The 15,690-nt window shown below is 41.5% G+C and overlaps 1 protein-coding gene across 2 annotated transcripts; it reads left to right on the top strand.

Annotated features, from left to right (window-relative positions):
* The first annotated feature begins 1,683 nt into the window (after window positions 1-1,683).
* Window positions 1,684-7,019, top strand: LOC136486865 (transport inhibitor response 1-like protein Os11g0515500). 2 transcript variants are annotated; one of them, XM_066483919.1, is made up of 5 exons: window positions 1,684-1,821; window positions 2,540-3,052; window positions 3,943-4,196; window positions 4,308-4,447; window positions 5,964-7,019. In XM_066483919.1, exons 2-5 carry the CDS (start codon window positions 2,601-2,603, stop codon window positions 6,744-6,746), a joined length of 1,629 nt encoding a protein of 542 aa, XP_066340016.1. In that variant the 5' UTR covers window positions 1,684-1,821; window positions 2,540-2,600; the 3' UTR covers window positions 6,747-7,019. The 2 variants fall into 2 exon arrangements, with proteins under 2 accessions (XP_066340016.1, XP_066340015.1); XM_066483918.1 differs by having other exon boundaries at window positions 3,943-4,447.
* Window positions 7,020-15,690: the final 8,671 nt, after the last annotated feature.

Raw genomic sequence — 15,690 nt, 5'->3', positions numbered from 1 at the left:
CGGGCCCGGGCGGTCAGCGACTGGGAAAAGGGAGGCGCGACGGTTGCTGAGGCGAGCAACACGGCTGCGGTGGGCTGGCGCGGAGCTGGGCCGGCGCGGTTGCTGGGCCGGCGCGGGGCACCAGGGGGAGGTCGAGCCGGGCTGGCGCGGCTGCTCGGTGGGCCTCGGCCAAAATTGAGGAGAAGGGGGAGAAAGAAAGAATTTTCTTTTTCCAAACACATTTTCTAAAAGCATTTTAAATTCAAATTTCAATTCTCTTTGAAATTTTTGATCAATACCAAACATTCACAAAATAATATGCTGCAGCATGTATGCATCACTTGTAGCTAATCTTATATTTGATTTTAGTTTTATAAAAATTATTACTTTTCTATGTTTGAATGCTCACATAAATTGCTTAAATAAATCAATTTGATTATTTTTTTAGAAAATGCAAAATTAGGGTGTTACAATATGTTTTAAGTGTTTTCAGATGTTTCATAGGTATATTACAAGTGTTTTCAGATGAATGTTACAAAAGTAGATTGGGATATTGCATATGTTGCAATGGTTTGTACATGTATGTTGCAAGCGTGTTTCGTCTAAGACGTACGTATTTGTTATCTAGATGTTGCATATGTTTTACACATATACTGCAAGTATTTTATCTGTATGTTGCGTATGTTTACAATAATTTTTAAATATTTTCAGATGTTTTTGCAAGTGTTTCATACGCATGTTTTGAGTGTTTCATCTGTCTTCTTTGATATGTTGTAAGTGTTGCATCTGAATATTTTAAAAGTAGATCAGGATATTGAGTGTTGCACATGGGATGCGTGTGGGAATCGCCTGACGACGCGGACGACATCCAAGGTGGCTGGCGGCGCGGGCAACATATGGGGCAACACGGGCCCGCTGCTGGGGCGCTTGGCCGCAAGTCCATCGCAGCTGGGGCGCTCGCTTGCTGTGCAAGCTCCTTCTCTTACACGTGTGCACCATGCGACGCTAGCGTTCTAGATCGGACATTCGGACACTAGCAAATCCGATTGAGAAAAAGACAGATACCATGCTTTTATCTAAACTTGACGGTCTCTTTAATTTAATTAACGTATTTCAACATCGATTTAAATGGCTTGGTTATGGGAAATTGTATTGTCCATTTTCCACACCTCACACAAAAACTTAACACTCCATCGTTGGATACTTTCTTGGTCATAAATATTCTAACTGTCTAACTTATTAGGGGTTTTGGATCATGACGTTCGGATGCTAATGAGAAGAACTAAACATAAGCTAATTATAAAACTAATAATTATATATGGAGACTAATTTATGAGATAAATCTATTAAGCCTATATAATTTATGATTAGCACATGTTTATTGTAGCACCACATTGCTAAATTATAGACTAATTAGGTTTAATAAATTAATCTCGCAAATTAGTCTCAATCTATTCGATTAATTTTATAATTAATTTATATTTAATACTCTAAATTAATGTCAAACATCCAATATAATTGGAACTAAAAATTGATCCATGAAACCAAACGGGCCTTTAAATTGGTGTTACATGAAAAATAGCATCGAGATTTATATCTCTAATCTCTAAAATGAGTTTATTATAAAAAAATATATTTTATCTTAAAATAAATATTATTGTATCACGTGATAAGACAAGAAGACAAGAGAAGAGAAGAGAAAAAACAAGGACAGAGAGACGTACCAACCTCGGCTACTGCGACGACCCGTACGAGGAGGAAGAAGTCGACTGGCGTGGCGGAGGCGGCGGCGGTTCCAGGCCACCTTCCAATACTCGCCACCCTCACGCGAGAAATTCCCAGGTATTCTCCCTGCAGATTCCATCCTCCTCGCCCCCTTCTCCGATCCGATCGATCGCGGATCGCTGCGTTTCGTGATTCCTCAGGTTTATTGGTGATTTTTTTAGTTGGTTGCCTTTTTTCCCCTCTTGTTGGCGCCGGGGGTATTTGAGGGTTTAGTCTTGGGGTTGATCGGAGGCGAAAGCTGCGACATTCGTGTGGCTAGGCCAACGATTCTCACTGCTGTGGCTCGCGATTTTCCAATTTCGTGTAATTTGCCTTCCTTTTCTGGTTTCTTTGGTAGGGCTCCGATTCTGAGCCATGAAATGGATGCATCTTCTGATCTTGTAGTTTTGGGGAGTTCGTCTCTCATAGGAGAGATTCTTTGGTTGGGATTGTCCTCGGATTGATCCAGAAACATCGGAAACGGAAAACGATCCCGGCTTGCCCTCTTTTTCAAGTCCAATTTACCTTTTTTTTTTCAGAACATACGATTTCTGTCAGTCTAAGTTGTGGACTCTGTGAGCTGGTGCTAATTTAACTGCTTTCTTCTAAACAAACCATTATCTGCTGTCTGATCCGTATTCTGTGTTAACTCTTGTGGATTAGTAGCACTTTACAACCAAGTGCTGCTTTGTGCAAACTGGCCCGCAAGTTCATGTTCATTCTTGCAAATATTAATTAGTTAATTAATGCCTATATCTGATATAATTTTTTGTCCATGTTGTTTGTTTGTGAGCAGGCAGCCATTTGGGGAGCTGCACGAGTAATGGAGGTTTATTAGGATTCCAGGGGGCATCACAATGGCATACTTCCCTGAGGAAGTAGTAGAGTACATCCTTGGCTATGTAACCTCGCACCGGGACCGCAACGCGGCGTCCCTGGTGTGCCGGGCATGGTATGACATTGAGCGCCATGGCCGCCGTTCGGTGCTTGTAAGCAACTGTTACGCAGTGCGCCCAGAGCGTGTACATATGCGGTTTCCCAACATGCGTGCACTGAGCGTGAAGGGCAAACCGCACTTTGCTGACTTCAACCTTGTCCCGGCGGGTTGGGGTGCCACTGCAGAGCCATGGGTGGATGCATGCGCCCGTGCATGCCCAGGTCTTGAGGAGCTCCGGCTGAAGCGTATGGTTGTGACTGATGAATGCCTCAAGTCGCTTTCTCTATCCTTTATCAACTTTAAATCACTTGTCCTTGTCTGCTGCGAGGGGTTCAGTACTGCTGGGCTTGCTGATATTGCCACCAATTGCAGGTGAGAATTCTGAAAACTTGGACATTATCATGTTTGAGAAAGTGCCTAGTGCCATTATTTTAGTTCATCCAGCATGGCCATTTGATTAACAACAATTCATTTCAGTATAATGCTTGCAATCTTCATGCTGCTGCTGCTGCTGCTGCTGAGTTTATTGTTTGTGCACCATTTTATACCAGATTATGTATGCCTTTTCCATCTCTGTATACTTCCTTGGCTCTTGATTATTAGAAGTTATCAACTGTGTGTTTATAGATAAAGATTTCCCAATGTGAATAATCGATGCAATGCAAAATGTACGAAACAGAAGTTATCTATAATTCCTGTTCTCATCTACAGGATTTCAACATGTTTTCGTTAGTTCTTGGCAGTTTCTCCATAGCTCTATCTGAATGATATTTAAGTACTGAAATGTTGTTTATGATTCCTTTGGTTTATGTCCGAATACCATCATTAAGATCTTGAATGCTTTGCAGAGCACAAACTCTTGAACAAAAATCTTTGATGAAAGGTGGTGCAGTAGTTTCTTTAACTCTTTAAGTCTGCTTAGTACATGCCTATTTCCTAATGATTGAATTCCATTCCTTGTTTCTATTTCTCTAGTAAAGTACATAATGCTTTAGAAAAAGCATGGTTGAGATTGCGACACCTAACTAGAACAATTATATTTCAATGCTGGAAGAAAGACCAAGCTGCAGTTATATAATATTATTGGCTTCTAGGTCTGACATCTTCGGTTGTGTTAAGCAAACTTCATTTTAACTGACGAAGTGTCTCTTATTGTTTAGTTTGATACAGAGATTTTACTTATGGTTATGTTTAGTTCACTCAATTTTACATAGGTTATTAGTCCACTCAATTTTACATATTTTGTTACTCTTCGCTTTCAGGTTTCTTAAGGAACTCGACTTACAAGAGAGTTGTGTGAAACATCAAGGCCATCAGTGGATTAACTGTTTTCCCAAGCCTTCAACATCACTAGAATGCTTGAATTTTTCTTGCTTGACTGGGGAGGTGAATGCCGTTGCATTGGAGGAACTTGTTGCAAGGAGTCCAAATCTTAAAAGTTTAAGGCTGAATCCTTCAGTTCCAATTGATGTTTTGCCCAGAATCCTTTCTCGCACACCTATGCTAGAGGATTTAGGTACAGGATCTTTTGTTCTAGGCAATAACGCTGGTGCATATATCAGTCTATATAGAGCTCTTGGAAAGTGCACTTTGCTGAAGAGTTTATCTGGTTTTTGGGATGCTCCAGGCTTGTATGTTCAAGGAATTTTGTTGCCAATTTGCAAGATCAGTGCCCTTACATGCTTGAATCTCAGCTATGCTCCATTGATTCAGAGTGACCAGCTTATCAGTATTGTTCGTCTGTGTACAAGGCTCCACGTCTTATGGGTAAAATTTACTTGCAGTGTTGCTAGGAAGTTTAGGCTCACTTATTACATTGAACTAGCCTATTTTCCAGTGCAAATATCTGGCTAGATTTGAAAATATAGTGGAATTCACTGTATTACTCTTATGCCTATGGTTGAAAAAAACAATTGCCGTTGCTATTAGTGCCTATTGAGTGTTGTTGCATTGTTCTGGAACTATTAAAACTTCAGTTAATCTTAACCTTTTAACATCTGGACTTACAGAATTTACATTGTACATGTCTCATTTTCTCTTGATAAATAAGAATGCCTCTTTATATTCCTTATTATTCTCTCCCAGATATTTTTTAATTTAAGGATCGTTTTGGTTCCTTGGAAGCTCCTGTAGCTTTACATATGTTGATCACCTGATGCAGTTTTGAGGGTTTAACAAGCTAGATTGTGTTAGATTCTCAACTTACAAAAGATTCTAGGCCCATCTATTTCAAGGTTGATTAACTGGAATGATAGGTATTGGATATTTTGTTCATGTATGTACCCTGTTTATTTTGGCAACAAATGTTCTACTTCTAATTAGTTAGGGTACGTTTGGTTCTTTTGACGAGTACTGTACAGCCTTACCAAGTTAGAAATCAGAAAGACATGGTCATTTGGTTGCTGGGTAAGACTTCCTTGGAACCTGACTAGCTAGTTTTTTGCTTGCTTCTATAAGTGAGCGAATTCAGGTCGCCAGCACTGTAAGCTTGGTCGGGCTGGTGAGGTGAGGTTGTGCTGGCTCGGGAACCAACTTGTCCTTAGGTATGAGTTGTGCCCAATAGTCAAGAGGTCTGCATACTGTAACACCTTTTAAACTGTTTAGTAGTCTTACAGTTAAGCAGACATACAGAGTCCAATAATACTACATCCATGTTTCTTAATCTCTAGTTTGTACCAATATACACGTGTCAGAACCTTTACTTACCTGCCAATGTAACAATATACATTCCTGTATTTTGTTGTGATGAGAGTTAGCTAAATGTAAGAGACTTTTGAAATAAAAACCTTTTCAAATCCTTGCCATGTTTAAGTAAGGTCACAACGATTTATTGATACTGTTTTGTGTTTCTCTTCATAAGAAAAAGTTGCTCCCTCTACCGGATGTCAGCATGTTATTGATATCCTTAGGGGTATGAGTTGTAACCCTGTATTGATATCCTTAGCATTACACTTCATATTATACAAACCTGTATGGATTTGATTCCTGTCACATCTAGTATGCATTGGACGAAAGTGGCAATGCTATGTGATAACTAATTACTTCATTGGGTTATTGGTGCTTAGATTTCATTCGCGTTGCACTTACTCTCAGAGAAGCTCCATTTCTGGTTGATTACAATTCAAATATAACTTCAGGCTTACCGGACTAATTGCCGTTGAATAGTCCTAAGAAATGGATTGTAGAAGTTAAACGTTGACAATCGAATGCTTGTTTCAGTAGGTGGCACCCTTACCGTTTTGCCTTCTTACATAGTTTCTTAGGCTTGACCCTTTGTCTGCAGGTGTTAGATCACATTGGTGATGAAGGATTGAAGGTTGTGTCCTATTCTTGTCCTGATCTTCAGGAGTTGAGGGTATATCCAAGTGATCCAAATGCTCCAGCAAGAACTACTGTGACAGAGGAAGGGTTGGCAGCCATATCTCTCTGTCGGAAGTTACAGTGTGTGCTCTTCTTTTGTGATCGAATGACAAACACTGCGCTCATCACTATAGCAAAGTACTGTCAACTGTTAACATCCTTCAGACTGTGCATTCTGGAGCCCAGGTCAGCAGATGCTGTAACAGGGCAGCCACTGGACGAAGGCTTTGGGGCAATAGTGCAGTCCTGCAAAGGCCTGAGGCGTTTCGCCCTGTCAGGCCTCCTCACGGATAATGTGTTCCTGTACATCGGCATGTACGCGGAGAAGCTGGAGATGCTCTCAGTAGCATTCGCGGGGGATACTGACGACGGCATGGTCTATGTGCTCAACGGCTGCAAGAACCTCAAGAAGCTGGAGATCAGGGACAGCCCCTTTGGTGACGCCGCTCTCCTTGCGGGCGCGCACAGGTACGAGTCGATGCGCTCTCTCTGGATGTCATCCTGCGAGATCACCCTGGGGGCCTGCAAGACCCTTGCGGCGACCATGCCAAACATCAACGTCGAGGTCATCAGTGAGGCGGGGGCGAGCGTTGGTGCGACGGATGATGGCGTCAGCAACAATGCGAGGAAGGTGGATAAGCTATACCTCTACCGGACTATCGCCGGACCCAGGAGCGATACGCCAGGATTCGTCTCGATATTGTGAGCTGTATCTACTGATTACTGTAGTGGCTAAATGAGTTCAAACTCTATTTATACCTGGCTTTTTAGGAAAACTCGATGTTCTTAACCATATGCCTTCTGTGGTTGTGCTACTCTGTTTGGTAGTGTTGGAAACACAATGTATATATAGTTCTGTAAAACTGAAGCCTTGGTGCTATGTGAACCTTGTTTATGCCGGACACGTAAGAGATCTTAAATAGGAGTAACCTGACATTTTGTATAAGTGTTTCATGCTGGCGGCTGGCGCTCTTTGGGATGTGTCCTGTTTGTGATGCTGAAAGTGTTGGTGCCCTTGAGTTTCAACGATCTGTGCTGAAAATCTTCTTTTGTTTTGAGAATCTGCTGAAAATCTTCTGAGAAGCTAAGGATTGGCCAACCTTAAAAACAAGTGCCAGTTGCTGTTATTTGCGTCCTTGTCCGAAATTTCCTCATTTTTTTTATTATAAGTTGATTACATGTGACCCCTTGGAGACCCAGAGTTTCTTGGTTGCGCAGCTCTGTTGGATGTGAAGGAATGACCTGGAGGGCAGGAGGACAGCTGCGGATCACGAATCTGGCCAGTGGCCACCGCCGCCGCGCCGCACATGGCTGATGGCTGATGTCCGGGCCAGATTATGTATAAAATCTGGGTGGGCCGGTGGACTTCCTTGGGCGGGTCACGTGTGTACCGGCAATTTTGGGCCGGGGTGCGGAAAAGCCCCAAAACTATGGCTCAAACTTGTCTATATATCTGCTCCAACAGAAAAATTCATAGTCCGATTTCTCGTGGCCGATAAAAATGCACATATCGCTTTTTCAATGAGTCAAATATTTTGAAGTTTGACCAAATATATAGAAAATCATATCGACATTTATATTTGTAAACAAATTTATTATAAAAGTATATATTCTACTATTAATTTAACAATATTTATTACATATTTTTTTTATATACTTGATCAAACTGAAAAAATATTTGACTCTTTGGGAATCGAGATGTGTATTTATGTTGTACAATAGGATTTTAATAAGTTATTCTAGATCATTCTCTTGTAAGTTTGCTCAAATTTATACAAAAAACAATAATATTTATGATATTGAATGAGTAACATTAGATATGCAATGGAATATATTTTTATAACTTACCTATTATTTGTGATTCTGGACATATAAAATGAGTTGTTCTCTTGTGATCCCATTTTTGCATCATAAATATAGGTTTGTTAACCACAAGTTATAACCAAGGTGCTTTTGTACACCTGGCTCCTAATCCTAGAGTGATGCTAGTTTTGAATGGTTTTAATGGTCTTTTCCCATTGTACTGACTTTTGATTCCAAGAATTATACTAGCTAGAATGTTTATATTAGGTGTATTATTCTTCTATGACATTCGTGATGCCGAGGCAACTATCAAGAGCATCCTGCATGTGTACTCCAGTAGGTCCATCACAGATCTTGTAAGTTTTTTTGTTCCTAATATAATTAAAGCTACAAAAACTTATACATAAGTTAATAATAACACAAGATTAATATTACAATATTCGTTATGCAAAATAATTTGTATATACAACTCTTTGAATTTAACACAATATATTTTCATCGATTTTTCTGCTGAAAGTCATTGGAGACTGTATTGATGTCCTAACGGATTTCTAGTAAGTAGTAACGAAAGGAAGTAATTTGTTTGCAAACAAAAAAGGTAAAGGAACTTCCTAAGCCAAAAAAAGAGAGTTACAATTATTTCACTACACTAGTAGAGAACAGACCTTTGATCCTCGATCAAAATGGGCTCTAGTCCCGGAATTTTTTGCGCCCGGGACTAGAGATATCTTTAGTCCCGGTCAGGGACCTTTAGTCCCGGTTGGAGCCATCAACCGGGACTAAAGCTATACTTTTACTCCCGGTTGGTGGCTCTAACCGGGAGTAAAGGTCTACTCCCGGGCCATGGCTGTGCCCGGGGTTGGAAAGTTACCTTTAGTCCCGGTTGGAGCCACCAACCGGGACTAAAGGTCTCCCCTTTATATCCCGGCCGTCTCCTTCCTCCCCGAGCCCGAGCTCAGCATATTTTGAAGCTCACTGCAGTAGTGTTCTTGCTTACTCCCCCCCTCCATTGTTCCTCCATCCATTCTTCGATTCCTCCGTCGATTTCTTCGATTTCTCCGTCGATTCTTCAGTTGTAAAGGTTACCAATCTCATACTCTCATTTTCACCATTGTCTTATCTCATTTTGTTCACTATATATATATGGTTCTTTATTGTGGTTTTTTTTCATTTGTAAGCAATTTGAGCTCAAAATCACTTCAAGCTTGCATATTTACATGAAAGAAGGTTAAAGTAGCTAGTTGAACTTACGGACCGTGTTCATCTCGGCGATCATGTTCTCTGCCGAGCGGTAACGGACGTCAAGGAGGAGCTTTGATTCTACGAGGGAGAGCGGCAACGGTCGTGGAAGACTGTGTTCCCTTCCTCGTAGAATCGGAGCTCTTCCTTGACCAAGTACGGTGCCGTCCGGTGGAGAAATGCTCGTCGAGATGATCACGTAAGCAAGTTCAACTAGTACGGATGGTTATTTATTCACATGTCCCGATATCGTCGCAGTAGTCTGTCAATCACCGTACTTTTTATTTTAACTTTCTATGAAATGAAAAACTTAGAAAATAGTTAGAAAATTATAGAAAATCCGTACTAGTTGAACTAGCGGACCGTGTTCATGTCGGCGAGCATGTTCTCTGTCGAACGGTAACGAACGTTAAGGAGGAGCTTTGATTCTACGAGGGAGAGCGACAACGGTCGTGGAAGACCGTGTTCCCTTCCTCGTAGAATCGGAGCTCTTCCTTGACCAAGTACGGTGCCGTCCGGTGGAGGAATGCTCGCCAAGATGATCACGTAAGCAAGTTCAACTAGTACGGATGGTTATTTATTCACACGTCCCGATATCGTCGTAGTAGTCTGTTATGTGTGTACACTCCCATTCTTCTGTTAATTTGCGGAAATATCATGTGAATTACTTACCTGCCGCAGTAAAAGACGAGAACACAATGACCATTAAAAATATCATTGTTTAGAGATCTAGTTAATTTTATAGTTTCTTAATTTTATTTGTTTATAAAAGGAGAAATTTATAGTGTATTAAAAAATGAGTATAGAGAGTAGATGGCAACTGCTTCCGAGTCCTCGGCCTCTCATGGGTTTCCAAAGCGACTTAGGCCGGGCCTTCCTCTCATTCCATGCGGCAAGTGTCGTGATGAGACGAAGATTGTGATGGAGTACCGAGTGAAGAAGGAGGGTCCCAACAAGGATCGTATCTTCTACAAGTGTCCGGATCGCAATGTGAGTTATTTTATCGTATTTAATGATTATGGTTAGTTTATACCTATTTTTATGATGGTTGTGATTAAAGTTCTAATTTTTTGTTTTAATTTCAGTGGGATGGCAGTGGACGATGTTCAGGCTTCTACTGGGAGGAAGAGTATGTTGAACTCGTGCAAAAATATCTTGCACAACAGGCAGATACGGCGGCTAATGAGGCAGTGATCCAGCCGAAGAAGCCCAAAGATGTTGCACAATCGGGGGATCTGTCTGTTTTAGTTGAGATTGGTCGCGAAATCCTTGTGCTCCTGAAATGTATTTTAGCTTTAGTTCTTTTAGTGGTAGTTGGGATTGTCTACATTGTAGCGATTCTTTCATAAATTTGTATCTTTTGTGGTGGCACGCATGTTGTATAAATAATTAATTATGATCTAGGTTTTAATATGATATTTATGTCATGTAATGCAGATGAGCCGTCATTGGATGTATAATGCTGATCGCCGCTCCCAAGAGTTCATTGACGGCGTGCATTCTTTGTTACGTGCGGCCGAGGCAAACAAACGCGACGGTTTCATGTGCTATCCATGTGCCATATGTAAGAATACGGTGGAATATCCTTGCTCAAGGACTCTTCATTCACACTTGTTCAAGTCGGGTTTCATGCCAAACTATATTTGTTGGACAAAGCACGGAGAAACCGGTGTTGTAATGGAAGAAGGTGAAGAAGAACAATGGGACGACAATGATATTATTCCTGATGGTGCGTGCTTCAATGATACTGCAATGGGAGAAGCTGAAGAAGAGGTAGCCACAGAAGATGAGCCGGCTGATGATCTTTCTCAGGTCATTCGTGACGCACAAAGAGAATGTGAAAGTGAAAAGGAGAAGATCAAGTTCGAGCGGATGCTAGAAGATCACAAGAAATTGTTGTACCCAACTTGTGATGCAGGGCAGAAAAAGTTGGGAACCACACTAGAATTGCTGCAATGGAAGGCAAAGAATGGTGTATCTGACAAGGGATTTGGAGAGTTACTAAAAATCCAAAAGAAGATGCTTCCGAAGTACAATGAATTGCCCGCCACTACCTACGAAGCAAAACAAGTTGTCTGTCCTATGGGGCTAGAAATAGAGAAGATACATGCATGTCCTAATGACTGCATCCTGTACCGTGGCAAAGAGTACGAGAAATTGGATGCATGCCCGGTATGCCATGCGTCGCGGTATAAGATCAGGCGAGATGACCCTGGTGATGTTGAGGGCGAACGTCCACGTAAGAAAATCCCTACTAAGGTTATGTGGTATGCTCCTATAATACCACGCTTGAAACGTCTGTTCAGAAACAAAGAACATGCAAAATTGTTACAATGGCACAAAGAAGACCGTAAGGTAGACAATATGTTGAGACACCCTGCTGATGGGTCCCAGTGGAGAGCAATCGACAGAGAATTCCCAGAGTTTGCAAATGACGCAAGAAACTTAAGGTTTGCTTTAAGTACAGATGGTATCAATCCTTTTGGAGAGCAGAACAGTAGTCATAGTACTTGGCCTGTTACTCTAAGTATCTACAACATTCCTCCTTGGTTATGCATGAAGCGGAAGTTCATTATGATGCCTGTGCTCATCCAAGGCCCGAAGCAACCTGGCAATGACATCGATGTGTACCTGAGACCACTTATTGACGAACTTCTCATTTTGTGGAATAAAGAAGGTGTACGTGTATGGGATGAGTACAAACAAGAACACTTTGATCTACGAGCATTGTTGTTCGTAACAATCAATGATTGGCCTGCTCTAAGTAATCTTTCAGGACAGTCAAACAAGGGATATAATGCATGCACACACTGCTTCGGTGATATTAGAGGTGTATTCTTGAAAAAATGTCGAAAGGTCGTGTACCTTGGCCATCGTCGATTGGTTCCTGCAAATCACCCCGTAAGAAAGAAAGGCAAGCATTTTAAAGGGAAGGCAGACCACCTGACCAAGCCTCGCAACCGAACCGGTGAGGATGTACTCGATATGGTCAATGATGTGAAAGTCATCTTTGGAAAAGGACATGGAAGCCAACCTATTCCGAAAGACATTAACGGTCATGCACCCATGTGGAAGAAGAAGTCCATATTTTGGGACCTACCCTATTGGTAAGTCCTGGAGGTCCGTAGCTCGATCGACGTGATGCACCTGACAAAGAATCTTTGTGTGAACCTGCTAGGCTTTATGGGTGTGTATGGAAAGCCTAAGGACACATTTGAAGCACGACAGGACCTGCGTTGTTTGAGAGAAAGAGATAACCTGCATCCAGAGAAGATAGATGATGGACGCCATTACTTAAGTCCTGCTAGCTACACTCTAAGCAAAGAGGAGAAGGAAATCATGTTTGAATGCTTAAACAACATCAAGGTACCATCTGGATTCTCCTCGAATATAAAGGGTATTATAAATGTGCCAGAGAAGAAATTCTGTAACTTAAAGTCCCATGACTGTCACGTTCTCATGACACAATTACTTCTAGTTGCATTAAGAGGAATTCTACCTCCAAATGTACGTCTAGCCACCGTGAAGCTATGTGCATTCCTCAATGCAATTTCTCAGAAGGCAATTGATCCAACTGATCTAGCTAAACTACAGAATGATGTGGTTCAATGTCTTGTCAGCTTTGAGTTGGTGTTCCCTCCTTCCTTCTTTGATATTATGACACACCTCCTAGTTCACCTAGTCAAGGAGATTTTCACTCTCGGTCCTGTGTTCCTACACAACATGTTCCCCTTAGAGAGATTCATGGGAGTCCTGAAGAAATATGTTCACAACCGTGCTCGCCCAGAAGGAAGCATCGCCAAGGGCTATGGAACAGAAGAGGTCATTGAGTTCTGTGTTGACTTTATTCCCGACCTTGACTCGATTGGTGTTCCTGAATCGAGACATGAGGGGAGACTAAGCGGAAAGGGGACACTAGGGAGGAAAACATATATTGGTACGGATGATGATTATTTCAATAAAGCGCACTACACAGTTCTACAGAACTCCTCTTTGGTAGATCCGTATATTGAGACACACAAGGATCTCTTACGATCCGAGTTTCCAGGGAAGACTGAAGCTTGGATTACGCATAAGCACATGGAAACTTTCGGCGGTTGGTTGCGAAAAAATGTCAAGGTGATGAGAGCATCCATGAGCAACTATATTTATTGGCTATGCAACCATCATGGCATATCATCACATACAAAGGGTACGAGATAAATGGGAACATATTCTACACAGTAGCCCAAGATAAAAAGAGTACCAACCAAAACAGTGGTGTCCGCATAGATGCCACAGACCCGAATGGAAATAAGCAGACATATTATGGACGCATAGATGAAATATGGGAACTAGAATATGCACCTACTTTGAAGATCCCATTGTTCAAGTGCCAATGGGTCAAGGTGACCGGAGGCGGGGTAACAGTAGACAACGAGTATGGAATGACAACAATAGACCTTAGTAATATTGGGTACAAAGACGAACCATTCGTCCTTGCCAAGGATGTGAATCAGGTGTTCTATGTCAATGATATGTCTACCAAACCAAAAAGAGGGAAAAATGATAATGACTCAACCAAAGAGCCAAAGCGCCACATAGTTCTTTCAGGGAAAAGAGTCATCGTGGGAATTGAGGACAAGTCGGACATGTCAGAAGAATATGAAAAGGATGACCGAATTCCGCCCTTCAAAGTGAACAAAGACCCTAGCATCTTGATAAATGATGAGGACACTCCATGGTTACGAAGCGATCATAACCAAGGGACATACGTAAAGAAGAAGTTCACTGCTGTGCCCACTTGATGATATAGTGATTTAATATAGTGTGTGTTTGAGATATTATGTAATAATTGTGAATTCAGATGTTTATTATGTCATGTTTCAAATTAAATCAATGTTTGATTTGGTGGGATTTCTCTCTCAAAAAGGTAAATTAGGGTACTGAGTGATGAAAAATTAAAATATTAACGTTAAAATGATGTGAAAACAAATTTCCTGTCCAAAACCAATAGTTTTAATAATTTTAATTAAACACTACATTTTTGCATTAACGAAATAATAAATATTAGTTACATTATGTTTTATAATTCTAACAAAAAATAAAAAAAGTTAGGTTATAGATTTTTCCTATGTGCAATAAACAAAAAGAAAATTCATATTTTTAACAAAATAATTTTATGCCTTTTATTTAATTTACTATGTATTTAACAAAAACTATTGCATTTCTATTGTATTTAATAAGACTATTGCTTAAAACAGGCGGGAAACGAAACTGTAGGCCACCTTTACTCCCGGGTGGGAAGCCCACCCGGGAGTAAAGGTGGGCTGCAGTTTCGTGGCCCGCCAAAAAAAACCCTTTACTCCCGGTGCGTGTTACCAACCGGGAGTAAAGGTATACCTTTACTCCCGGTGCGTGTTACCAACCGGGAGTAAAGGTATACCTTTACTCCCGGTTGGTAACATGCACCTTTACTCCCGGTTGGTAACACGCACCGGGAGTAAAGGACCTTTACTCCCGGTGGGGGGATGGCACCGGGAGTAAAGGGGCGTGGCATATATATACCACTGCCATCTTCTTCCTTGCGTTCTTCGCCGATTCCTCTCCCCTGCGCCCACGCCACTCGGCCCGCCACACCGAGGACACCGCCGCCACCCCGCCCGACGTCGGTCGCCACCACCGCCTCGCGCGCGTCCGCGGTCCCCACGCCACCCCACGCGCCGACGACCTCGCGGCGCCACTGCTGCCTGGCCGCCCCCGCCAGACGCGTGGCCACACCGGTACCGTACGTTCTTCGCCCATTCCCAAGGTACGCTAGCTGCTTGCTCCGTTCCATCTCCAGGCTACACCGTGACCAACAGATTGATCATGATGAGGAGCACGCTGTGCTAGCTTGCTCGATCTCGGATCCGCGTGCCGATCAAACACATTTGATCAGACTGCAGTTGATCATTGAAGATTTCACTTCAATGAACATAAAAAACAGTGATGTCCATCATAAAAAGAAAGATCTTATAGGTTTGGTCGAAATAGTTAGCACTTCGCTAACTTTCTTGTATTTTGTTTATGGTTAATAAAGTGCTGGGAAGCAATGCTCCATGATTTCAGTTAAAAAAACTATGATAATTTTGACCAAGTTCATATAGAGAAAAATATCATCACTTATCATACTAAATAGATTATACTGTGAAATTATATTACATGATAATAAACTGAATGATACTAATTTGATATCATAAATAGCAAAGTTTTTTTTTATAAATTTGATCAAACTTAAAACAATTTAATTTTGACTAAACAATATAAGGTACTTTTTAGCCAATGGGGTACATTATTGCATATATGTTAGTTTATCATTATTGCGTTTCTATGTATACGGCGGAGCACCGCCGCCCTCGTTCGCCCTACGGTTTAGGCGGCGAAGCACCGCCGCCCTCGTTCGCCCTAGGGTTTAGGCCGGTTCCGCTGCCCTCGTTCGATCATTTTTGGCATGTTGTTGTGAACCTCTTCGGGAGTAATTCTCTCTGGTTATATTAGCAATAAGACACATATACTTACATTTCATAATGACTTATACTTACATTATTAGCATAGAATTTTCTCATATGATGAATGACTACATGGTT

The sequence above is a fragment of the Miscanthus floridulus genome, chromosome 10, assembly GCF_019320115.1.
Source record: "Miscanthus floridulus cultivar M001 chromosome 10, ASM1932011v1, whole genome shotgun sequence".
Taxonomy (NCBI): Eukaryota; Viridiplantae; Streptophyta; class Magnoliopsida; order Poales; family Poaceae; genus Miscanthus; species Miscanthus floridulus.
The sequence above is the reverse complement of the archived record's forward strand: the minus strand, read 5'-3'. Positions and strand labels throughout refer to the sequence as shown.